Raw genomic sequence first — 26,382 nt, 5'->3', positions numbered from 1 at the left:
TCAATATAAAATCCTCAAAAAAAGACCTTGATCAGTAATCAAAACTCTACATTTAGAAAAAAATTTTAAAAAATTAATATCTTTTCTCAAAATAGATTTATGATCAAAAAAAAGTTTCGCAAACTACCTCAATACAAGTTTGGTGAATAAGGCTTTTAATAGAATAAAGAAACTCTATAGTTTTTTTTTCCAAAAAGTAATTTTTTATTAAATTTTTAATAATTTTGTTAATACGAGTTTGATCAAGAAATTGAGCTCGATCAGTGATCTTTTAAGCCAACATATTATAATCTTGATAAATAAACACTCAAATTAGAAAGTAAATACGATCAGTGATCAGTCTAATTCATTATTAATCGCTTAATTCATCGAGCCAAGTAAAACAACCTGTGATCTTTTGAATTATGATCATTTTTGATCATTTGAATTTATGAAGAAAATTAGATTTTTGTATAAAACCTTTAAAACATCTAAACAAATAAGTTTTTTTAATCCTGAAATTAATCGGGATCAAAAACTTAATATATTATCAAAAAAGTGTTTTAAAAAGAAAATAAGCTTTATCCGTGATCATTTATATATATTTTCGTCCGATAATCAATCGAATCATAAAACTAACCCATTTCTAATGAAAATTTCATCTTTTAGTCAAGAAAAGTGATCAATTAAAAAGTCATTAATTTAAAGCTCGATCGATATGATCAAACTAAAATAAACTTTTAAACTTGGCGTCATAGATGACTCATACGATAGCCATTTCAAATCAGATATCAATGATTCAGTTCGTTAAAAGTTCTGCTCCAAAAAAATTCACAGCTCTCGGTATATTAAGCGACTTACTGTTATTTGTTGGCTTAATACTAAATACCAATTTTTGTCTAAAGATACTTGTGCGAGAGTGTGTATTATTAAAAACAGCTTTCATTTTTTTTAATATTATTATTTTATTTTGTCTTGTTTATGTTTTTTTATTTTATACCATTTTTATTTCTTCACTTTGGATTTAGTAGTGTTGAGGGGGTTTTTTATTCATTCGTACGATGTTCATACATAAGACCACGACGACATTCGTAGAAATTCTAGTTTAAACTGGTACTAAGCGGTTTCAATACTTTGCGTTATTTTAGACCGATCAAAACACAAACTGAAATTAATATAAATGACAACAACAACAATAACAGAAAATGTAATACATACAAGTACCCTCAAACTAATACCAACAATGCTATGTATGGTATTATGGTAAATTAAAAAATTTTAAATTTTTACCATGTTTTTGATCTTGAGAGCACAGTATCACAGAACATCGATTAGTCGTCGGCTCTGACAGACAGTTGGGCATTTACAATAATGAAACATGTTATTGGTTGATTTTTCTTTTTATTAGCTTGTTATTTTTGGAAAAAGAGGTTGAGGTTTTAAAATGTGCAATGTCATCTTAAGAAATATTTTTATGGTTTTCAATATTTTGGGAGACTTTTTGTTGTTTTAAAAACAAGTATATACCTTTTAAATGAGAGTTTCATGTAAGAATCAAGCTCGATCATATTATATCATATCACAATTTTTCGAAAATATTCATCACTCATATCACTGACTAGATTTCCGTCAAAATTCAAATCCTAAATATCTTTGGATATTAAGTTTTGAATAACCTCTATTAGTGATCATCATTAACTTTTAAATCGAAAGTTAAATTTTTAAAACATCTCAAAAATATCTTATAATGGAGACGGAGTCCACTCAGTGATCACCAAGATATTTCAATTCTTAATAACCTACAACAATAAGTTATTAAGCGAAAAGCTCGATCATTAACCAGCAATATGTTTACCAAAAACAAATTATCATTATAATTAACTCATAATTCTAAAATCTCCCATAAATATTATATAGATTTCACTCATATAATATTACATTTAAATTTTTAAAATTAAAAACAATCAAAATTTCATTAAAGATTTAGTGATCACTGATCGAGCACCAAACAGATCACTCATTTTCGCTAACATAAAATGATTTGTAGTGTAAAATAACTGTAAAAATCGAATGACCTTAAAAAAAGGAACACGATCAGTGATCACCCATATTTTTTTGTAACAAAAACTGACTTTTAGTATAAAAAATTTAAAAAAGTACAATTCTTAAGAACTTGGCAAACTCTTGTTCAATCCAAAAAATAATCTTGATCAGTGATCGCTACAATAAAAATCATATTCTAATATGAAAATTAAAGATATATGGATATGTTTACTAAAAAAATTAACAAAAACCGAAACCTTAAATCCGCGAAAAAGGTGTACGATCAGTGATCACAATAAAAAAAAAAATATTAAATATCCTTGATAATATGGTAAACTACTGTAGAAAAGAAACTCGATCAGTGATCACTACAATACTCTGCCTAAAACCATTTCAATCTTTATAATCTTTTTTAAATAAGATACCAAAACGAGAAAAAAGAAGATCGTGTCATACTAAATAACTTCTGTTAAGCTTTTATTTAATTTGAAAATATTTTTAAGCAATAAAATTTCTATAAACTATTTTTAGAATAAAAACAGTAAAATTTAAATCTAATAACAAATATTAAATAACTAAAAAATACGTTTTATCACAGTAAATATTTTAATTTCTTCTATACTAGCTCAATGTAAAAAATGTTATCACTGAAAAAAGTTCGACAACCCTTAACTAACAAATTTTTCTCGAATAATAGTAAAAAATAACTTAAATTTCTCTATGATGTTTAAAATCTTAAGTGACGTTATCTTTTATTTAACAAAACTTGTTAGTTAAGCATTATAAACCTTTCATCATTACAATTTTCTTCACACTTCTATAACATTTTACTCCTTTCCATTTGACATCTGACAAGTAACAGCTACAAACTTATGGGGGCAATTAATCAAAAAAAAAACAAGTAGGAAAGTATAGTCGGGCATGGCCGACCATATAATACCCTACACCATGAGTATATTTTTAAAATTTTTACTTTTTATAAAATTTTTATTTTTTGTAAAGAAACTTTTATGTTGAATATTACCATAATTCCAAAATATTTAAGCCATTTATTGATAAAAAACTAAAATTTCTAAATAAGGCATTATATAGGTCAAATATGGGCCGATCCTCGGTAAATTTGGGAAAAGGATATATTTCTAAATAACAGTTAGTTTTGTTGAGTTTCATTGCGATACAAATGGTTACAAGTCAATTTTAGACGTTTAAGTCATTTTTTGAAGGGGGGTTTGTATGGGGGCTAGAGTCAAATATAGGCCGATCCTTACGAAAATCCGCAGTATCATTTATACTTATAAAAAACTTATTTGTGCCAATTTTTAGAGAGATAGCAGAATATTTGACGTAATTATAGCATAAAAAGTTCAAATCGGGAGGTACGGTTGTATGGGGGCTAGGTGAAATAATGGACCGATTTCAACCATTTTCAATAGGCTTCGTCCCTGTGCCAAAAAACATGCTTGGTCCAAATTTCATCAAATTATCTTGAAAATTTCGGCCTGTACCTTGCGCACAAGGTTTACATGGACAGCCAGCCAGCCAGCCAGCCGGACAGACGGACGGACGGACATGTCTTAATCGACTCAAAAAATGATTCTGTATCGATCGGTATACTTTAAGGTGGGTATTGGAGCAATATTTTTGTATGTTACAAACATCAACACAAACGTATAATACCCTCCCCACTATAGTGGTGTAGGGTATAAAAAAAAGCTAAACAAATATGTTTAGTTAAACCCAAAATTAATAACGCCATTTAGACGACTTTTTCTCTAAAAACAAAAACAAATTTTTAATAAAACTAACTCTAACACGAGTCGAAAAATGTGTGATACTTGTTCAACAAAAAAATAAAAAAAATTAAGTGAAGATGTTTTTACGTAGTATACAGTTTAAGGTAAATAATTAATCAAACACCCTCATCTCATACCTCGGATTTTTTGTAGTTTGTTTTTTTGCGTTAAATTTTCGTCATATAAGTGTCACACGCAAAAAGCGTTAATAAACCTTTTATACTTTAACAAATAGAAGCATGTTATTTTTGTGTAAATTAAGCATGATATTTGCAAATAAAAAAATAAATACTACTGAGCTATAAAAAATACTGAACAATCGCAGATAAAAACTTTTAGACAAAGTCCATTTTTAGCAGATACAGTTGGCAAAAAAGCATAACAAAAAAATAATTATTATATATCGTTTATAAGCAGTAGTTTAATTTTGTGAAGATTTCTGATATTTTGAAATAAAATGCGTTTTTTTAATTTAAACGTATTTTAACAAAGTTTTAAACACAATTAATTGCTTTTATTTTTAAGAAAAATATGGATGATCACAATATTAGTCGTTCAAGTATTGCAAGTGAATTTAGATTTTCGATCAAACAATTTACTTTTGAAGGCTTCTTTTTCAACTTCAATTTTTGATAATATCTCAAAAAAAAAATAATTTTTGAAAACAAGATCGATTCTAGATCACTTCATTTATTTCGCTTTCAATTGTAAAGACAACAAAACTAATTTTTAAATTGAGATCAATCTATCGCAAAAGGCAGATCACACATATCACTGGCACAAGATACTGTATAACTTTGAAAATGCTCTTTTAAATAATAATTAAAGAACGATCAGTGATCATAAGCTTGTAAATAATGAAACAATTTTGACTTAAATGTTTTAAAATTACCTAATAAACTTTAAAATAATCCTTTAATAACAAAATACTGCACGATTTTTGAACGAACAAAAGTTTTTTATTCGAATAATTGAATAAAATGTAAATAAAACTTGTCCAACACCTTTAAAATCTTAAGATACGGGGCAAAAGGGTGCACTTATAAGTCAGCTACCTAACATGTTTTTTATCCACCATCAAAAAATATGGTGGTGTATAGTATTTGACATTCCGTTTGTAACACATCGAAATATTGGGACCTTATTAGATTATAGGACAATAGTCCTCATACAACCGGCCTCATACAAGTTAAATGTATTATCTCATAATTTTGCTTACATCATAAATAGTCCATAATTGGCCAAAACCCCAAAACAGTGTCCTTTTTCGGAATTATATATAATTGGGATAATAATGTTAGTATCGCTATAAAATTTTATATCAATAAGTTTTGTAGGTCCTTACTCTCTTTCTTAACATCATTTCGTCACTGATAGAAAATCACTGAGTTAAAAATTGACCCAAGTACCACATAGGACCCTTCCGAAATCTCCTCTAATGATGTATTTTCCGTCAATTAACTATTTACTTTGATTCTAATAAAAAAACACAAATTTATTCATGCAATATTTTTTGAAAACATACATATTCATTGATCCATTCATTTATTTATTCTTTTTGTTGTTTTATTGTTTATTTCTTTTTGTTAATATAATCATTTAATATGCATTATTGTCGTTAAACGTCTATTATTATTTAAACTTTAACTATGGGGATATTGTTTTTTTTTTTTTTTTTGTTAAACATTTAATGAATACTCGCACACCTTAAAAACAAGTCTGGATTAAATTATTGCCCCGTGTATTTTTCTCTCTCTCTCTCAAAACAATGATGGTCAAGGGCGTACATTTACCGCCTGGTAGGATACGTTACGAATATATAAAATGTTTAAAATTGTATAATAAAAGAAAATTATACAAAATTATTAAATAAAAAGATTTTTTAAATATACAAACATACATAATTCAGGAACATAAAAATTAGGAACTAAACAAAAAACTCAACTGCGACAAACACTAAAATACCACACAAGTAGTGAGTGATACTATTAGTACATATTTATTAAATTCACTTATGAAAAACTTTTAAAGCAATATAATAAACTTATTTATTTGTCTAGCGAATTATTAAGTATGTTTTTGAGATTTATTTACTTGAATATATGTAGCTGCTGAAATTTGATTAGGCAAATATCGAAAAATTTTAAACAAAAAACTTTTAGCACCGTAAAAGAAAATGCTTAAATATTTTATAGAAAACATTATTAAATGCTAGAAATCGAATAAATAATAACAATATTTCCATATGTGCAAATAAGTATATTATTGTATTAATACAATAATAAATAAGCCTTTTTATTCATTGTTAGCAATAATGTGTTATAAAACCGATACGATTCGTACCAGTAACTGAAATTTGTCTGCCCTATTCATAAAGTTGGTTTTTGTCGAAACCTAATGCTGTGGGAAACAAGATGTTCTTGAGCAAAAAAAATCAATTCAATTTATTTCAGTTCTAGGTTAGTTTTAGTTCAGTTCTAGGTTAGTTTTAGTTCAGTTCTAGTTTAGTTCTACTTCAATTCTAGTTCAGTTCTAGTTCAGTTCTAGTTCAGTTCTAGTTCAGTTCTAGTTCAGTTCTAGTTCAGTTCTAGTTCAGTTCTAGTTCAGTTCTAGTTCAGTTCTAGTTCAGTTCTAGTTCAGTTCTAGTTCAGTTCTAGTTCAGTTCTAGTTCAGTTCTAGTTCAGTTCTAATTCAGTTCTAGTTCAGTTCTAGTTCAGTTCTAGTTCAGTTCTAGTTCAGTTCTAGTTCAGTTCTAGTTCAGTTCTAGTTCAGTTCTAGTTCAGTTCTAGTTCAGTTCTAGTTCAGTTCTAGTTCAGTTCTAGTTCAGTTCTAGTTCATTTCTAGTTCAGTTCTAGTTCAGTTCTAGTTCAGTTCTAGTTCAGTTCTAGTTCAGTTCTAGTTCAGTTCTAGTTCAGTTCTAGTTCAGTTCTAGTTCAGTTCTAGTTCAGTTCTAGTTCAGTTCTAGTTCAGTTCTAGTTCAGTTCTAGTTCAGTTCTAGTTCAGTTCTAGTTCAGTTCTAGTTCAGTTCTAGTTCATGTTCTGGTTCAGTTCTAGTTCAGTTTCTAGTTCAGTTCTAGTTCAGTTCTAGTTCAGTTCTAGTTCAGTTCTAGTTCAGTTCTAGTTCAGTTCTAGTTCAGTTCTAGTTCAGTTCTAGTTCAGTTCTAGTTCAGTTCTGGTTCAGTTCTAGTTCAGTTCTAGTTCAGTTCTAGTTCAGTTCTAGTTCAGTTCTAGTTCAGTTCTAGTTCAGTTCTAGTTCAGTTCTAGTTCAGTTCTAGTTCAGTTCTAGTTCAGTTCTAGTTCAGTTCTAGTTCAGTTCTAGTTCAGTTCTAGTTCAGTTCTAGTTCAGTTCTAGTTCAGTTCTAGTAAACTTTTAGTTTAAATTTCATAACGATTTATTTGTTTGCATACTCTTAATGTTTATATAAAGTTTTTATAAGCGAAGGGTCTCTTAAAGAATGAAAAAATAAATTAAAAATTCACTCATTTAATTCACATAACTATCAATTTATATATAACAATTTAAAAAACTACGCAATTTATTCATATGAACTATTATTTACTCTTTTTTGATTTTAATATTAACACACATTATTAACTTTTAATTTTCACAACATTAATGTGATAATTGATTATGTGGTTTAGAAAAAAGTTTTCTAACCTTTTAGTCGTACGTTCGTAAATACTTCCCATATTTTTCGTTAATTTCAAAATTTCATTCAGGAGACCTCACAAAACAGCTGCATTCTATGATATACATACATACATATGAATCGTCTACCTATAAAATATATAAATATTTTCATATGTATGTAAGTATTGTTATTTGTAAAAATTAGCACTAATTTCTTAATAAATAATATAAAAAATTAAATATTTATTTAACATTTCTCAGATAACTAAGGTTAATCATTTGCTAATTTTCTCCTTTCATTTGGCAAAAACTAGTTAAAACAATTCAAACCAATTAAAAAAATCAAATCGAATGTTTGGTGATTTCAGGGAAAAGACAATTGGTATTGCAACAGTCGTGATTTTTTTATCAAACTGATTATCAGAAAATTAATTTTTCAAACAAATGAAATTGCACTTGACTTTCTAGATAAAAGAAGTTCAGTTTAATTTTTTTGTTAATTTAATTTTTATCAGTTTTATTTTCACACTTGACATGAGTATTGTTTGGCTATTTTTAGACCATGAATATATTTGTTAATATCTATTTTTATAATTAACGAGAAATTATAAAACACTTTAAAAATAAGTAAATAAAATAATGTGTTATTTCTTTAAATTCAATATCACTTGTAATCGATAGCATTTCTAAAAGAACAATCTTAGTAAAACAAATACTCGTCGATATAATCAATTTAAATTCTTTGTTAATATATAAGTTTATTGGCATTTAACTACAAAACTTTATTGTCAATTTAATAACAATTCCATTTTGATGACATTTGCTTTTAATCTGTATAATTTGGGGGAATTATAAAGTTTTTTTTTTTTTTAAATGGAATTGTAGTAACAGTAATGGGTCTTATCAGGTTATGTTTATCGAGGGACCAGTTCCTAGATTGAATAATAATAATCAGCATTTCGTTTATTAAAAACGAGAAATATTTATAAAAATTATAAAATTTTCCGAATTTTGTTCGTTAAAACCCAAATATTATAACAATATTTTAAATATGTAAAAAATACTTATTATATCTTAATTAATAATTACGAAATATTTAATTGCAAATTTTTTGTTCTTAATTTTCTAGTAGGTTGAAAAAGAATTAAGCCTTCAAATATCGAGTTTAAAAACACCACTATAAAGTAATTAGTAAATTATTGACAAAAAAATTCCAAAATTGTTTCGGTACTAAAAAAACACTTAAATAAACAAAAAAAAAAAATAATTGCACTTTGAAGTATTTCCATCAGTACTTGACAAAAAAAATAAGACAAAAAATTTAATTAATAATTTATAAACAATTTTTTTTAATAAAATAATAAAGTGTAAAGTTTAAGTGATACAAATATTTTTTTTGAATAAAACAAGATTTTGCAAACCTGTAACACCCCAAGACTAGACTATAAACTAGACTATAGACTATAAACTAGACTATAGACTATAAACTAGACTATAGACTAGACTATAGACTAGACTATAGACTAGACTATAGACTAGACTATAGACTAGACTATAGACTAGACTATAGACTAGACTATAGACTAGACTATAGACTAGACTATAGACTAGACTAGAGACTAGACTATAGACTAGACTATAGACTAGACTATAGACTAGACTATAGACTAGACTATAGACTAGACTACAGACTAGACTATAGACTAGACTATAGACTAGACTATAGACTAGACTACAGACTAGACTATAGACTAGACTATAGACTAGACTATAGACTAGACTATAGACTAGACTATAGACTAGACTATAGACTAGACTATAGACTAGACTATAGACTAGACTATAGACTAGACTATAGACTAGACTATAGACAGACTATAGACTAAACTATAGACTAAACTATAGACTAGACTATAGACTAAACTATAGACTAGACTATAGACTAGACTATAGACTAGACTATAGACTAGACTATAGACTAGACTATAGACTAGACTATAGACTAGACTATAGACTAGTCTATAGACTAGACTATAGACTAGACTATAGACTAGACTATAGACTAGACTATAGACTAGACTATAGACTAGACTATAGACTAGACTATAGACTAGACTATAGACTAGACTATAGACTAGACTATGACTAGACTATAGACTAGACTATAGACTAGACTATAGACTAGACTATAGACTAGACTATAGACTAGACTATAGACTAGACTATAGACTAGACTATAGACTAGACAATAGACTAGACTATAGACTAGACTATAGACTAGACTATAGACTAGACTATAGACTAGACAATAGACTAGACTATAGACTAGACTATAGACTAGACTATAGACTAGACTATAGACTAGACTTTAGACTAGACTATAGACTAGACTATAGACTAGACTATAGACTAGACTATAATATAGATTAGAATATTGACTAGTGACTAGACTAAAATAAAGACTAAGTATTGACTAAACTTCAAATTAATTGTCCTTTTATCCGTGGCTTCTCGACAGGAGTTTCAATAGGAACCCATTTTTTTTTTGTATTTTCAGATAAAGGATGTATAAAAATATATTTAAATTTATCAATTAGACAATAAAAATATATATAAAAGCTAACAATAAAAGTAAATAAACTTTAATAACACATAATTGCACGTGACTTACTTTTGTTATGGTATGAGTATATTTTATTTAATAAGTTATTTCCAGTAATTCATTTCGTTTGTTTTCGTCAAATGTCGTTATAGTTGACGTTAATGGCGTTATTGTCTATTTTGTTTGATTTAACTATTGGCAACATTTATTTTAAATAAATGTTAGTGCGTAAAATATTGCTAAACAAAAAGCTTGTTTAATTATATTTTTTTAAACCAGATGTTTATGCTCTATTATGCAAATTTATGCAAATTTAAGAAATAAATGTTATAAATTTTCCATTTTATTTTAAATATTTTTTTTATAATAATATTTCAGCACAAATGTAGAAATTATTAATTGAATAAATACATGTTTCGCAGTTAACATATAATGTTTTAATTAAATAATTTTGCATAATGTAGGTAGGTAGGTTTATATCGATATTTTTACTTAAAAATGTTACTTTTTAATTAAGAATATTTTTCTTTAATCCTTTGACAAAATTCCAGTAAATTTATGGATATTTTATAAAACTTCAGGAATTTTTTTCTTTTTAATTTTGGACTTAAAAGTTATGTCAAACCTGGTTGCTTTCGATTTGAAAATTTCTACACAAAATCAAAATTTCTTTAGAAATTTAAAATTTTACCAAAAATTTGACAGAAAAAAAACGAATATTAATAGAAAATTTGAAATTTTACACAAAATTCAATGTTAAATGTTTCATTTTATTTGTTTTTAATTAATATATATATTTATTTATTTCAGATCACAAATAAACTGTTTGGTAAGTTTTTTTTAAATAATCTATTTTAACTTTCTCAATTTAAAAACAAAATGTTATAAATTTTTTTAACATATATTTCAAATTTCGCAATTTCATTAAAATTTTCAACATAAATATTTTCGATATATGTAGCACAGTGTTATTTTGCATACGACCCCATTTTATATTGTAAATAATTTGACTTCTGCAAATATTTAATCGTTTATTGTTGGTCTTCATCAAAAATGTATTTATTGTTTAATTAAAAATTCCAGTTTTTATACTTTTTTATACAAATTCTTAAGTATTTAAATGTTAAAAATAAACCTGCCCATTAAATATCTGCAAAATTCACATAAAGAAAAAACAAAAACAATTCCATTGTGTAAGAGTGTTACAGTGTAATTTAGCGAGAAATTCTTAAGAAAGCTTTCAGATTAATTAATATAAATTGTTTTATTGATTTTTTTAATAATTTGTTTTACTTTTTTTTGTAAATTATGTATTTGAAAATGACAAACACAAAATTATTGACAAAGCAAACATTTTTTTGGCACTGTGACAGCAACAGCAAAAAAAAGGTTTTCCTTTTGTCTGATCTGTTGTATTTAATCACTTATAAATAAATTGCAAAAAAAAACTAATAAACCGGAAAGGAATCGTTTAAATATAAACTAATGTTTAAAATGCAATAAATAAAATAAAACAATAAAAAATGTATATTAAATCAATAAATACAATTTTCAGCCTTAATTGACATTTAAGGCTATCGAGAGTCTAATAAAAATGTATAAAATAATATACTGTGAGTGACAGCAAATATTATGCCTCACATTTATAAACAACTCATAAGTATTTCATAATAATTCAAAAAAGTTTTCAAATCGATTTAATTTTAAAACCAATCGATGAATTTTAAAAAGTTTGCAAATATAAGATGATATTAATGAAACCAAAAGTGCTCTACTTAACAAACGATTTGATGTAACTTTTCATTATTATAATAAAATTATTACTTTCTCCTAATTAATCAAACACAATCGTATTTGTCACTATTTTTTAATTCTATTTAAATAAACGTTTAATTTATCTATGTTATAAAAGGAGACTTTGACATTGCAAATTTTCCAATGTACCTACGCTATAGCTATAGGAATTTAAACAACTTAACGTAGGATATAATTAAGATAATGTTGAATTTTGTATTGTTCAGTTTACAAGTTCATTAAACAATTTAAAATGTAACAAATAATTATTGCGTATTGTTGTTAATACATTTATTTATTTAACAAACAAAAAACGTTTTATTCAATATCAAGAACATTCGAGGTACGAAGACGTACCTTCTCTCTTTTTATATAAATTTTGTTAATTTTTAACCTGTTTTTTTTCTTGTTATTGGTTTAATAACACATGTTAAAAATTTTGTATAAAAATTTACTAAAGACATATTATTTACTAAGTTTAAGTCATTATTATTATTTTATTTAAAATATGTAAATGCAAAAAAAGGAGTAAACTAAATTATACTATAATTTTGCCATTGAAGGTTCAAAAGGTGGGGCCGGCCAATAATTGCCCATATACATGTAAATATTTAATAAATTTTATTCACGTTATTTCACAAATATATATAAAAAATAAAAGTAAATTGTGTGAAGGACATTATCGTTATAATAAATCAATTACATAATGAATGATGTGTTTTAAGCTTTTGGAGGAATTGCAAATTAAAAAATATAAAAGCAGGAAGTTTTAACTTTAAAGGCAAACATTCACAGCCTTTATCAGTCTTAAAAAAACAAATGAAGCAGTAACTTACATCAGTTCCAGTTTAATTCTAGTTCAGTTTTAGTTCATTTCTAGTTCAGTTCTAGTTCAGTTCTAGTTGAGTTCTAGTTCAGTTCTAGTTCAGTTCTAGTTCAGTTCTAGTTCAGTTCTAGTTCAGTTCTAGTTGAGTTCTAGTTCAGTTCTAGTTCAGTTCTAGTTCAGTTCTAGTTCAGTTCTAGTTCAGTTCTAGTTCAGTTCTAGTTCAGTTCTAGTTCAGTTCTAGTTCAGTTCTAGTTCAGTTCTAGTTCAGTTTTAGTTCATTTCTAGTTCAGTTCTATTTAATTAACTGCGTGCCACAGTACGTATGATTAATATTGTTACAAAAAATTAAAATATGTTATTTTAGAAAATTAATATTATAATTTATTTGATAATTTTACATTATTCATAGAGGTTTGAATGTCTAAATGTGATTTTAAATAAACATAATAGATTAAATGACGTAAAATTCTATTAATAATATTTGAAAATTTTAAAATAATACAAAAAAAACAATTAAGTTGTTTAACCACCTTATTAATAAATGAATAAAAACAAATCAGGATTGTATTTCAAATAAAATAAAAGAGCTATAAAATAATAACAAATTGAAAATAAAATAAATAATAATGATTTTTGCTGATAGTTGGAAATAAATATACCCTACTCTAAAGAATAATAAGAAATAACAAAAAAATATACCGTAATAAAATTTTTTATTTTTTAAAAAATATGATTTTTAACATCTCATTAAAGTTGTTAAAAATTTGGTATTTGGTCTCGTTACACATTTTTCGTTACGGTAGGTACATACATATAAAATTATGATAAGTAACCTATTCATCACCTACCAGCATTGCCAAAACAAGATTTAAAAAAATGTATCAAATCTTTTGGCTGATTAATATACGGTTTTGGGCGCCATCATAATTATAAAATGCAAACAACAACAAACAGAACAACTTCAGAAGTATAAAAAATAACAGCAAAAATATACAACTTATTACTATTTATATGACAACAAAAAGATAAATGATGTTGAATCAAATTTATGTGAAGATAATCTTTAATTTTTCAACTAGGTATACAACCAGCAATAGTACGAGTATCTCGTTTACCTTGTAAAATCACTTAAATAAACAACAACTTTATAATTTTAAATTAATTCTAGTTTTTGTGAAAATAATTCACTATAAATTCTTTAAATACTGTAGAGACATCACACAATACATTACTAGACTTGATGTTTATGTTTTATTTACATTATGTTTAGAGTTCTATGAACTTGTTTAGCACACAAATTTCGAAAAAAAATGCTACAAACAAGAAATATATACAATCAGTCAAGGTCGGCTAAAATTATACCCTACGATGAGATAAAGTAATAAAATAATTACAACACGTTAATAAACTAGAATATTGAATAACTTGTTACATACTAGAAAAAACTTGTAAGGTTATTCGAGCAGTGTAGAAACAGAAGCAATAATCTTGAACAAAACCAGAGTTAAACTAATTCTAAAATTGAACTAGAACTGAAACAAGAACTGAACTAGAACTGATCTAGAACTGAACTAGAACTGAACTAGGACTGAACTAGAACTGAACTAGAACTGAACTAGAACTGAACTAGAACTGAACTAGAACTGAACTAGAACTGAACTAGAACTGAACTAGAACTGAACTAGAACTGAACTAGAACTGAACTAGAACTGAACTAGAACTGAACTAGAACTGAACTAGAACTGAACTAGAACTGAACTAGAACTGAACTAGAACTGAACTAGAACTGAACTTGAACTGAACTAGAACTAAACTGAAATAGAACTGAAACTGATTGTTGCCTTTTGTAGGGTATTAAAATTTGAAAAAATAACAGATTTCTCATTAAATATTCAAACGATATGAGAAAAAAGTAGCACGTTCCATGTGGATTTTTGTTATTGTTTTATGTCTGGCTAAATATTAAATGTATTAATGTTTAGCTTGAAAGATCTCCCGAAGCATGTGTAAGAAATCGGATCGTTTAGTTTTATTATACTATGATTTTATTATGTAAAATTCACGTGCTATTTTTTGCCATATGTACCTATATATTTTTGGTTGAAGATAGTTTTTAAAAGAATGTAATGATTGACTATGATTTATATAAAGAATTACAGTATTTGAAAGAAATCAGATCAATTAATATAATTTGATTGTATTAACAAGTTTAAAGATATATTATCTTTACATGATTTTGGGAAACATTTGTTAATAACTCATTAAAGTAAAAACAGTTTTAGAAGTATAATTTATTACTTAAATATTTGAAAATTTAAGCAATAAATCCGCAATGCATAAGACAACTTAAGCAAATACATATGTATATAACTCTGTGGCATATTTAATTATGTATAAACATTCGAATCAAAACTGACAACTATTTCACTTCCCCTTTCAATATGTTGTTGAACTCATTTATTAAGTTTGTTTTTGTATTGTATACAACTGAACTATTTTGGAATAGTATTTAAACTAAAGATGCGGTTATTGAACTTTTTTAGTGCCATTTTAAAATTCAATAAAATATTTTAAACAAACACATGTTTCGCGAACAATTTCTGGTATTATTTATACACACATAATAGTAACAGTAGGTAAATGAAGTTATAAAAAAGAGTAACATCGTTTTTAAAAATACATACATAAATAAAATATTCCCTGCAGTTAGAGATGACTAAACCAAAATAAAGATTTAACTTAAAAAGTGTGTATTCTGAATGGTACAATCTGTAGTAGATTATTTTCTGGTAGGTTACTCATTGACGCTAAAATAACGAAAAACATAAAAGAAAAATTGGGCATATAGAGGGATAAATTTACTGAAACTGCTGGGGTTTTATGCAGAATAGTGAATAGAGTTCTGAAATTTTATACAAAATATATAAGCATGCATATACGCACACACTCAGCATCAAATAATAAGTCAAAAAACTACAAGTAATTGCAACCCTGAATTGTCATCTGATCAGTGATCTGGCTCTCCCTCTCCACATTCTGTTTATGAAAACAAAGTGTTTTTTTTTTAATTATTTATCGTTGGGATTTTTTGAGAAATTTTTTTTAAACTGTTTATTTACTGTTTGTGGATTGAAATGCATATTTATTAAGTTTTTTTGGAAACCAAATAAAAACATCATAAGATTTTTAATTTTTTATTTAAAAAATGCTCTATAAATTTAACATCAAGAAGCACAAAAAAACATTCTTGATTTATTTTTATTTTATTTTTAACACGGAGACATTTTTTATAGTATTTTTGTTTTCTATAGAATATATCGCACATGTGTTTCCGGAACATACAAAAATATTTTATAAAAATGTTAAATAAAAAACAACTTGTTTTATTTAATTTTTCAATGCAAGTTAATGGCAACAAAATACATAAATAACTGCATGATTGACAAATTCTTATCAGAGACAAAATATTGAAATATATGATATAGGAAGCTTTTCCGCTAAATATACTTGAAGGAAAGAGTAATTGTGATAAGTAAGAACTCTACATTAGTGGTGATTTGAAAGATAACGCCTTAAAAAGAGTAAAATTATTTGCCAATGAATGGGTACAAATTATATGCAACTGAATGCTGTTGAAAGTTTGTAAAATACTTAACTGAACTAGAACTGAACTAGAACTGAACTAGAACTGAACTAGAACTGAACTAGAACTGAACTAGAACTAGAACTGAACTAGAACTGAACTAGAACTGAACTAGAACTGAACTAGAACTGAACTAGAACTGAACTAGAACTGAACTAGAACTGAACTAGAACTGAACTAGAACTGAACTAGAACTGAACTAGAACTGAACTAAAACTAAACTAGAACTGAACAAGAACTGAACTAGAACTGAACTAGAAAGTGTCGCAAACTGATATAATCAACTTATTTCAGCTAATATGGTTAATACGGGGCAGTAACAAGTTCTGAGTCCCTATTTCTTTATTTAATTTAAATGTTGATAAATAATTCATAACTATTTAAAGTAAATTATATACATATTTAAATTTTTTTACAGTGACTCACGATCAGTTGCAATTTCATAATACTAATCATCATATTGACGTTTTTTACAAAATCGGGACACGAGTCACGTTCTGCTTCATTTAGAATCTGATTCTATTTATGTGCTTATTGTTTTCCCAAAATAAATGTGACAAAATTTTAAACTAAGTAAACAAAAAAACAAATTGACAATATATGAAGCAAATATTGTCCTACTCCTGACAAAAAGATACACGTACATATTTAAAATATATGTATATTAATTGATTTCGACTAACAGCTAAAAGTAAAAAGAATACTGGGAAATATAAGAACATAAATAAATGAAATTAAATTTGAATAAGTTAAAAGATAAATTAGAAACATAAAGGAGCTTATTTATAACGGTTTATTAAAGGTGTATTATTTACTTCCAATTCTTTTTACAAACCTTGGATAAATTATTATTAATAAGCAGAAAATATATACATAAATATTATTTAGGATATCTCCTCTCCAATATGATTAACTTTAAATTGTTAATTAAAATGTTAACAAAACAAACAGAAGAATATACTAAATAATTACTAAACGAATGACAAATTTTGTAATATAACTATATGCTATTGCGATCATTGACGTTATTAATTATTATAATTTTTGTGTTTTTTTTTTTTTTTTTTTTTTGATTAATTACAAGATTGTTACAATGTTTGAAATATTTAAATATTTCTCACTCAACTCGTTTTAGCAAACAAATTGAATTGCGTTGTTTTCTTTTTAGCAAAATATAGAGAGTTATTTATGGTTTTATTTTACATCTATTTACAAAAACATATAATATTTAGAATTTATGGCGTATTAAACTATTTTAAGAATTTTTAAAAATTATTTATTAAAACTTAAACAACTTTAACTTTCAAAAACAAAATTGTTTTTTTTTTATAATAAACTGTTTAAATGTGAGCAAAAAGAAAACTGCAAACACTTTGAAGAAATAAGATGATTTTTTTATTAAAGGAAATCATCAATTAAATATAATAAAAATTATAAAATTAAATTTATATTAAGGAGTTAATTTAAGAAATGATTCAGCATACATTTGATAACTTTCTTAAAGTGACGTTTTTTATGAATCAACATTAAGGGGGATTAAGTGTTTAAATAATTCCCTTTATTGATCTAGATGTTTATTTAATAGTTGTTAATAATAGTTAATTATTATTAATTTTCTATAATACATTTTTTTATAAATTCTCGTGTAAACGTCTAGTAGCTGCCAAGTTAAATATTTGAATTGTAAACATTATAATTTAATTGAAAACTTAGTAAATATTTATGTACTTAGTTTCTCCTTATTAAATAAATTGTATTAAATGTTTCAAGTTCAATTCTTAGAATGAAAGGCAGAAGAACTGTATCGAATTCTTAATGGTTAATAATTTGTTTCTTACAGTAATTACTACCGATTAAAATCTTCTTTATACTTTCTCTTTCATGCATCCCAGGAAAAACTTACATTGAAAAGTAATGCAGATGGTAAGTAGTAGTCATAGAAAAGTAAGTGGTTATGGAAATACTATCCATTACCGAGATTTTTCTAGAATATTTAACATACCAAATAAAACATTTTAACAACTTAATTTTGAATGACTTTTACATCTGCTAGCATCCACATTACTTAGAAGGAGTCTAGTAATTACTAGAGTATTCAATTATTCGGGGTTTTGTCTTATTCGGTTTATTCGACAAATAATTATTTGAGGTTTTACGTTAGCCGGTTAATAATCGGATAATTAAAAATTATTCGGTTATTCGAACAAAAGGAAACTGGATGTTACTATTGCTTTTTACAATAATTTTCTTCATATTACACCCTGTAACAATTTCGAAAAAAAGCTTTCAAATATGGTAAAGTTGATAAGAATGTGAAAATAGATTGCACTTAAAGCAATTCTGCGTACTCCGATTTTTATGTCCTTATAAAAGGATTTCAGGACTACAAACAAATATTTAAAATATTTATGTGCATTTTATGATTCTAACATTGGTGTCAAATGGAAGCTCGTAACCTGTACATTCTATCTACATATATTATTTGCCTGTCTCACTTAGAAAAAAAAAACGAAAAAGAAATTAAATTTAAAAAGGTTTAATTTTCGACACAAAAACTTTTAACTACTTTTTTGTGACAAATTTTCTTAAAGATTTCCAATTCTTTCTTGATGATCTTGATGATTTGAAATAAATTATATTATTTCGAAGCAGGAACTAACCTTCATTTGAAATTAATATTAATGCCAACTTTTTAATATAAATTTGGAATTAATACATTTTAATATAAATTTTAAATCGGTTGTCTTTTAAACTTTAAAGTCCTTTAAAGAGCTGATTATGAAAACTGAGTACACAGAGTTAATACTAATGGTCACAGTTTCCTGTACGCATAGATTTTTTCATGTTTAAAAATAACTTTTGCACGGTTTATAAAAAAAATAAAAATTTTCACTTCTTACACTTTAATTCTATGATTAGTTCTTCTCAAATATTATAAACCATTCATGTTTATGTGAAATGCTTTTCTATACAAAGAAATTACTGTTTTTAGGATTTTCAACGAGTTCTAGAATTCATACGTTCCCTTAAACACCAGTTCAACTATAACTGTTGCTGAAGAACTTATTGGAAATACTTAAGAACACAACAATGTTCCCAAAAAACTGGTTCTAGAAATAAAGGCTATATAATTATTTCCATGATTTCTTTTCAAAAATCATCAAATAAATTTTCTTTATTATAGAAAAATGATTTAGAAATTAAGAAAAGAAGAAAAATTATTATAAAAATATTACATTTTGTAGAAAATATATAGTAATTTTACTTCTAAATAGTGAGTTTTTCTTAATCGGTTAATTGATCGAAATTATTCGGTTTATTCGTTATTTGAAATTTGACAATTTTCATTTATTCGAACGATTAATCGTCAAAAATTAATCGATTAACCGATCGACGATTAATCGTTTGAATACTCTAGTAATTACTTACAAATAAATTGTGCTTAAAAAATAAAAAACATGCAAATTTAATTTCTTTGTGAAAACTACGTACTTATGTCATTAATACTTATGTAAAATAATTAGTAAATTTTAGCAAAGAGTTAAACTTTTCAGTGTAAGTTTGTGCTATAATATTTAGAAAAATTGTAAGTCTGTCGAAAAATTATGATATTCTTTTCATATTAAAATATAAAATTGGGATAAGTATTATATTTTGTGAAAATATTCCATATTTTATAAAAATATTCCATATTTTATAAAAATATTCCATATGTTATAAAAATATTCCAAACTTTAGGAAAATATTCCATATTTTATGAAAATATGTATTCAATAAATTTATGAAATTATTCGGACTATATAGTTTCTTTATTTTTCAAAAATTTTAAAAAAAATTATATATTTTATAAATAATATTTGATATTTTTTAAAAATTTTCCATATTTTCTGAAAATATTCCATATTTTACGAAAATTTACCATATTTTATAAAAATATTCAATATTTTATGAAAATGTTCCTTATCTTATGAAAATATTCTGATTCGATAGTTTCTGTAAAAATTATGAATTCATTAATAAATTACTATCTTTTTGGATAAATTTTCAAAATTTTCCATTTTTCGATAATTTTATGTTTTCGATTAAAATCGATGAATTCCTTTTATTTCGAAAATTAAAAAATGTTTCAATAATTTTTCACAAATTTTCAATATATATTTTTTTATTGCGTTAATTCTCAAGATTTTTGTAAATTTTTGCAATACTTTTAGAAATTTTTTAAAATACACCATCAATGTAAGTTTTTAATGATTCGCCAATTTTGGAACAAATTTTATATTTTTCGAAAATTTTCTTTCAGTTAAAAATTTTCCATAAATTCTTAATCATTTGATAAAGGTCTGCATTTTTTGAAAAATTTTCTATATTTTTCAAAAATTTTTTATAATTTTTTATATATTTCGGAAATATTCGATAAATATTTTTTTTTAATTTCAATAAATTCTTTTTAATTATCTATAATTTTGAAAAATTGTATTTTTTTTTAAATAACATTGTATTTTGAAAATATTCGACAAATTCTGTAAATTTTCAAAAAATTTTTTTTTTAATTTAAATAAATCTTCTTAATTATCTATAATTTTGAAAAATTCTAGTTTTTTAAATAACATTGTATTTTGAAAATATTCGACAAATTGTGTAAATTTTCAATAATTTTTTAATCAATTATAAACAACATTTTACGATTCTGTGACTTTCGAAATTGTACGAAAAATTTTAAACTTTTCAAAATCTAAGGTTAAAGAAATTTTTTGTGAAATTTGTAAAAACAACGTAACATCTCCCATTACTATTAAGAAAGCGTTAAGTTCCCATTGTTAGAAAAATGTATATTAATAAATGTCCATCAAAAGTAAACATATTTACTTATTATTTTTATTTTAACTATAAATTTTCTTTGCAAATACCATTCCTCACATCACTCATACCACCCGTATGGCAATAAATTTAATTACGAAATACAAACAAATAAAAAAACACAAGTCGTTTCGGTTGCACTTATTTAAATTTTTTATTAATACATATTTACATTTTTTCTTCTAGAAATTTATAACAATTTTATACATTTATTTCTTTGTTTTCTTATTTTCCTACTGTTTATTACTGTTGTTTTTTGTGTTAAATGCGATTAAAACAGCAACAATTGTCAAAACAAAAATTTTAATTTTATTTATTATTTGTTTGTTTTTATAATTTTGCATTTAAATTAAAAAATTAAACAAACTGAAGCTATACTTTAAGGTTAAATGGAAAATTTAATTTTATTTAAAATGTCTATAAAATTTCTATTATATTAAATAATTTTCAAAGGTTTTAATAAACATGTCTAAATAGAAAATTTGTTAAACGTTTTTTCCGCCATTAAAAGTGTTAATTATAAAATTTTCCATTCAAGAAAAAAAACGAAAACATTTTGAAAAAACAAAAATTCGCATATATTTGTGAAAATTTCAAATTAAACGGGAAGTGTGATATTTAACAGCCGATAGAATTGAGAAAAAATGTGTTTAATCGAAAATTCATTTTTGTTTTGTAAAATTTAAGGGAGTAATTAGCAAAATTATTAAAACATTTGTTTGATCAAAGAACCAAAAAATTCGATCATTCCTTGTGATTAAATTCATCATTTAAACACGTTATCAAACATATATCAACTTTAGTTTGCTCTCCTTTTTATGAAATTGTGTAATAAATTTTCAGATCTTTTCTACATTTTACCTTTGACCTTGATTTTTTAAAGTTCAAAAAAAACTAAATGAAATAAATAAAATTAAATAAATAAACAAAAATTTATTATACAAAATGTTTTTTCTTTTAATTTATGTCCTGGAAGATCTCACAAAATCTTAAAATGTTCAATAAATTAAAGTATTATGAAATTTTACGTTATAGTTACGAAAGTTTCATTTTTATTACAATTGAAATATGTTAGTACGATGACATTTAAATGTCATGCTGACATAAGTCACAATCGGTGAAGTCCCTCTTGTCGGATAGGTCTTAACCGAATATAAATAAGAACTTCCCCTCTATCCGCTTTCTAGCGTCTGTTTCCCCTAGCAGGGTGGATAGGAGACAGCCACACAGTAACCTTTTCACAAGGACACAGAGTTTAGCTTTAACTGGCCCCTTAGGACATTATCTGCCTTCTTAAAGGCTGTCCGTTACTTCATAAATCTAACAGTGTCTGTTCTTATAGTGATCGGCTTGTTGGTCTGCATTAATCTCTAAAGGAGGGACTATTTTTCTGATCAAATGTCCGAAAATATATCGTGCATTATGTATCCGGCAAAGGGCAGTGATTACAATTACAAAAACAAATTCTACTAAGCCGGTATTCTGTCGAAATCTGAGCTTCTTCAAAACCCGGTATCTCTAAGTAGGTCCTGACAAAACCTAAACATTTCGAATACCCTTCTTCTGATTGACTCCAGTCTCCTCTGTGCAAAATTTGAGAAAGGCTCCTCTCTGGCCATAAAATTTTCTCTCTAGATGCACGAAACTTTTTCACATACTGTTGTGGATAGGATTATAAAATCAATAGTTGGTTCTGACTATAAAATCATTAACAGTTTTGAAAAAGCTCTTTCCAATGATCAAAATTTCACATTGGGGAGATTAAAGAAAGCCACTGCGGATGCTGATATTCCTAAACAGATGTCATCTGTAACAATACCTAAACAAAAGCGGTTGTCCGTGATTTAAGAGCTCGAAGAATAATCGTTCACGGAATCTTATAGAAAAATCGAAAAAAAACAATAAATTTTAATTAATAAAGTTTTAATTGAAGTTTTTTGATAAAATTTCATTTTTCAATAAAATTTTAAATTGTTTGAAAATTTAAAAAAAAAAAAACTTTATTAAAGGTATATGTTTTGAAAATTTTATACCTTACTTCAAAAAATTTCGAAAATTTACTAAAAATTCTGTATTTTTTGGAAATATTCTTTTTATTTCAAAAATGTTTGGTAAATTATATATTATTCGAATGTTTTTGATTATTTCCTTTTTTTATTTCGTTGGCCGTCAAAGGAGGAACGCACTATATCTTGTTTTATTAAAAAAATATCGTGTTGTTAAACATTTTCACTTACCCAACAATAATTTGTTATTAATAAAATAATTAATTTTTTTACAAATAATTCAACATTCTGCAGCTTCAAGTTGCAATTTTTGTTAATTTTAAATTAATATTTAATTTATATTGAAATATTATTAGTTGGCGTTAAATTAGTGGCAGTAATTAAATCAATATCTCTTATTATTTTTTACAAAAGTAAAAATAAAACAACAGCAAAAAACTTTTAATTTGATATGTGTTTGTATGTATCTGAAATGTTTAATAATTAAAATATTTAATTGTTTAAAGCATGCCAATTTCACACCTAACTATTTCCGTATTTAAATGGTAGAATTAATTAATTTGAAAACTTTTACATAAATTGAGAATCGCATGTGTTATTTAGAATAGTTAGAGAAAAAATCTAGCAAAATACAAAATATTTCCTAAACATATATATTGTCCAGTTCACAATCGATGTTGTACGGTTATGTCGTAATTTTTTTATAATTTTTTTGTTTAAAAAAATTTAATTTTAAAAAATTGTTATAACATACAACGCTACAACGATATGACATCGATTGTGAATTGGATATATGTGTTTTTATTATTTACTTCAATGTTTTCAACGACAATATAAGGAAAATAGGTTGTGGAAAGGAGGATAGATGGAGTAGTGTTTGTGGTCATTTTATGTAAAACTTTTCATATCGAAAATGTCGGGGAATACTTCTGCAGGAAGTTTCTGAAGAATGTATTTTCCCTGAAATATGTTGTGCGGACCATTGTTCTTGAGAAGAACCATATGCTGGGTAAAAATAAACGGGTATAGGAAACGAGTTTCCTAATTTCAGAGAAACACATTCCATTATAGTATCGATAAAACCGTGAAATACAAACAACGTTGCGACGATGCTCCAGTGAATCAATAGAATTGGTCACCTATAAGTACCTTCGCCCTCTCTTGTACGTGTCCAAACTGAACTTCGAAGCTCCGGCCCTTACATGAGAATTGTATTCCATTTTATGTAAAATTTTGTACATCGAAAATGTCGGGAAATACTTCTGCAGGATGTTTCTTCCATATGCAAACAATGCGGCTGAATAATTCATTTTCAATGTGCTGCAACTAGGAAAATAGGTTGTATGAGGGAGGATAGATGGAATAGTGTTTGTGGCGATTTTATGTAAAACATTTCACATCGAAAATGTCGGTGAAGTTTCTTCCATATGCGAACAGTGTGGCTGAGGAATGAATTTGGATGAATTTGTTGTGCGGGCCATTGTTCTTGATAAGAATCGTTTCAGAGGAACACATTTCATTATAGTATCGATAAAACCGAAATAAAACCGAATAAGAATAAATACAGCTGTCAGCGGCAAAAGAGTAGACATAGATGGTCATTTATAAAAATAAGAAATGGGATGGGGAAAGAACGTAGCCTTTCGGTACCCCTGAATTAATATTAAACTCGTTTGAAAACATTAATCTGTTTGCATTAATGAAAAGAAAGGTTTAATTAATGTTACGAAAAAATTAAAAGATTTAAAAGATTCATTTTCATTATTTTTTATATTTTTTTAATTTTTAATTATAAATTTTATTTTTCAGAAATTCAAAATTTTGTTCAATAATGTTATTTTTAAATCACATAAGTACCTTTCATTACCATTATTCCAAAAAATAAATAAAATTCAATTAATTTTTCCAAACAGTAACAAAAGCCGTAATACAGGATGAAAAATTGCCCGCAACAAAATGTGATACAATTTTATAATCTCCTTCCATATCAAGTGCAAATGCATTATTAAATTCAACACGATTTTCCAAATTATTTATATGATAGACAGTCTGAATAGATTTGTATTTAATTTAAAATTTTATCAAATTAATTGTTTAATATACTCACTCCTTTCTGCGGTGGACAAACACGATCTTCTTGCGGCATTTGATTTGTTAACGTATACCAAAATTCCTTTGGATCAAATGCAGCAGTACAGAAATCATCACGTCTTATGGAATATACAGTTTTTTCCCATTTACCACGTTTCCAATGAAAAACTTCGACATCTAACTAAATATTTTATTATTTCATTTAAATCCTATTTTTGATATTCAATAAAATGTATATTTACCTCTATCTTAACTCCTTCGGGTATACCAACTTTTGCAGTTATATAACCATTCGTAATTAGAGTCTCCGTATCATCAGCAAAGTCATGTTTTAAGTTAAGTTCCAAGAAATCTTCCATATTCGTATTGCCAGCATTGTCCTGTTTACTACATGGTTGAAAGAAACTATTTTCATCGGCCACAATAACGTAATTACTTCCCTTGGTGTATATTTTGTTAAAAAAAATAAACTACATTTTAATACGTAAACTTACCCAACAATATTTTGTTAGTAATAAAATAATTACACATTTATAATTATTAAACATTTTCCACCCCCAAATTGTACAGTAGTAGCAAGTTTTATAATTTTTAAATTTGTGCTAAGTATTTGCTAATTATTATTTAATTTATATTGAAATACATATATTTAGTTTGCCTACAATTAAAGTCAGTAATTAAAATAAAATTAGTTGTAGATTACAAATCAATATAAATTTTTTATTTTTTCAAAGGGTGCAATAAAACAATAGTGATAATAAAACAACAGCGAACTAATTGTTAAACGTTTAATTTGATTTGTTAGAAGTAATATTAATTTTTTAATGATTGTTTAAAGCTCGCCATTTTCACACCGACATACTTATTTCCGTATTTAAATAGAGAAATGTATTTGTTAAAAACAATTAGAGGTCGGGTTTTAAAGTACTAAACTAATTTACCGTTGGCCTTATATAGGCACAAGTATAGACTAGAATGTAGACCAGACTATAGACTAGACTATAGACTGGACTATAGACTAGACTATAGACTGGACTATAGACTAGACTATAGACTAGACTATAGACTGGACTATAGACTAAACTATAGACTAGACTATAGACTAGACTATAGACTA

At 25.8% G+C, this 26,382-nt stretch overlaps 2 protein-coding genes across 2 annotated transcripts in view; one reads left to right on the top strand and one right to left on the bottom strand.

Annotated features, from left to right (window-relative positions):
* Nucleotides 1-26,382, top strand: part of LOC111675623 (probable tRNA(His) guanylyltransferase) — a 141,876-nt gene that overhangs the window by 88,530 nt on the left and 26,964 nt on the right. Inside the window, exon 2 of the mRNA XM_046946734.1 lies at nt 10,859-10,877. The gene's annotated coding sequence lies outside the window, so the exon portion shown is untranslated. The remainder of the gene's footprint in view (nt 1-10,858; nt 10,878-26,382) is intronic.
* Nucleotides 25,036-26,382, bottom strand: part of LOC111675627 — a 1,862-nt gene continuing 515 nt past the window's right edge. The window contains exons 2-4 of the mRNA XM_046947108.1: nt 25,508-25,705; nt 25,282-25,446; nt 25,036-25,223 (exon numbers count right to left, since the gene is read on the bottom strand). Coding sequence (XP_046803064.1) covers nt 25,071-25,223; nt 25,282-25,446; nt 25,508-25,705 — 516 coding nt within the window. The 3' untranslated portion in view covers nt 25,036-25,070. The remainder of the gene's footprint in view (nt 25,224-25,281; nt 25,447-25,507; nt 25,706-26,382) is intronic.

The sequence above is a fragment of the Lucilia cuprina genome, chromosome 3, assembly GCF_022045245.1.
Source record: "Lucilia cuprina isolate Lc7/37 chromosome 3, ASM2204524v1, whole genome shotgun sequence".
Taxonomy (NCBI): domain Eukaryota; kingdom Metazoa; phylum Arthropoda; class Insecta; order Diptera; family Calliphoridae; genus Lucilia; species Lucilia cuprina.
The sequence above is the reverse complement of the archived record's forward strand: the minus strand, read 5'-3'. Positions and strand labels throughout refer to the sequence as shown.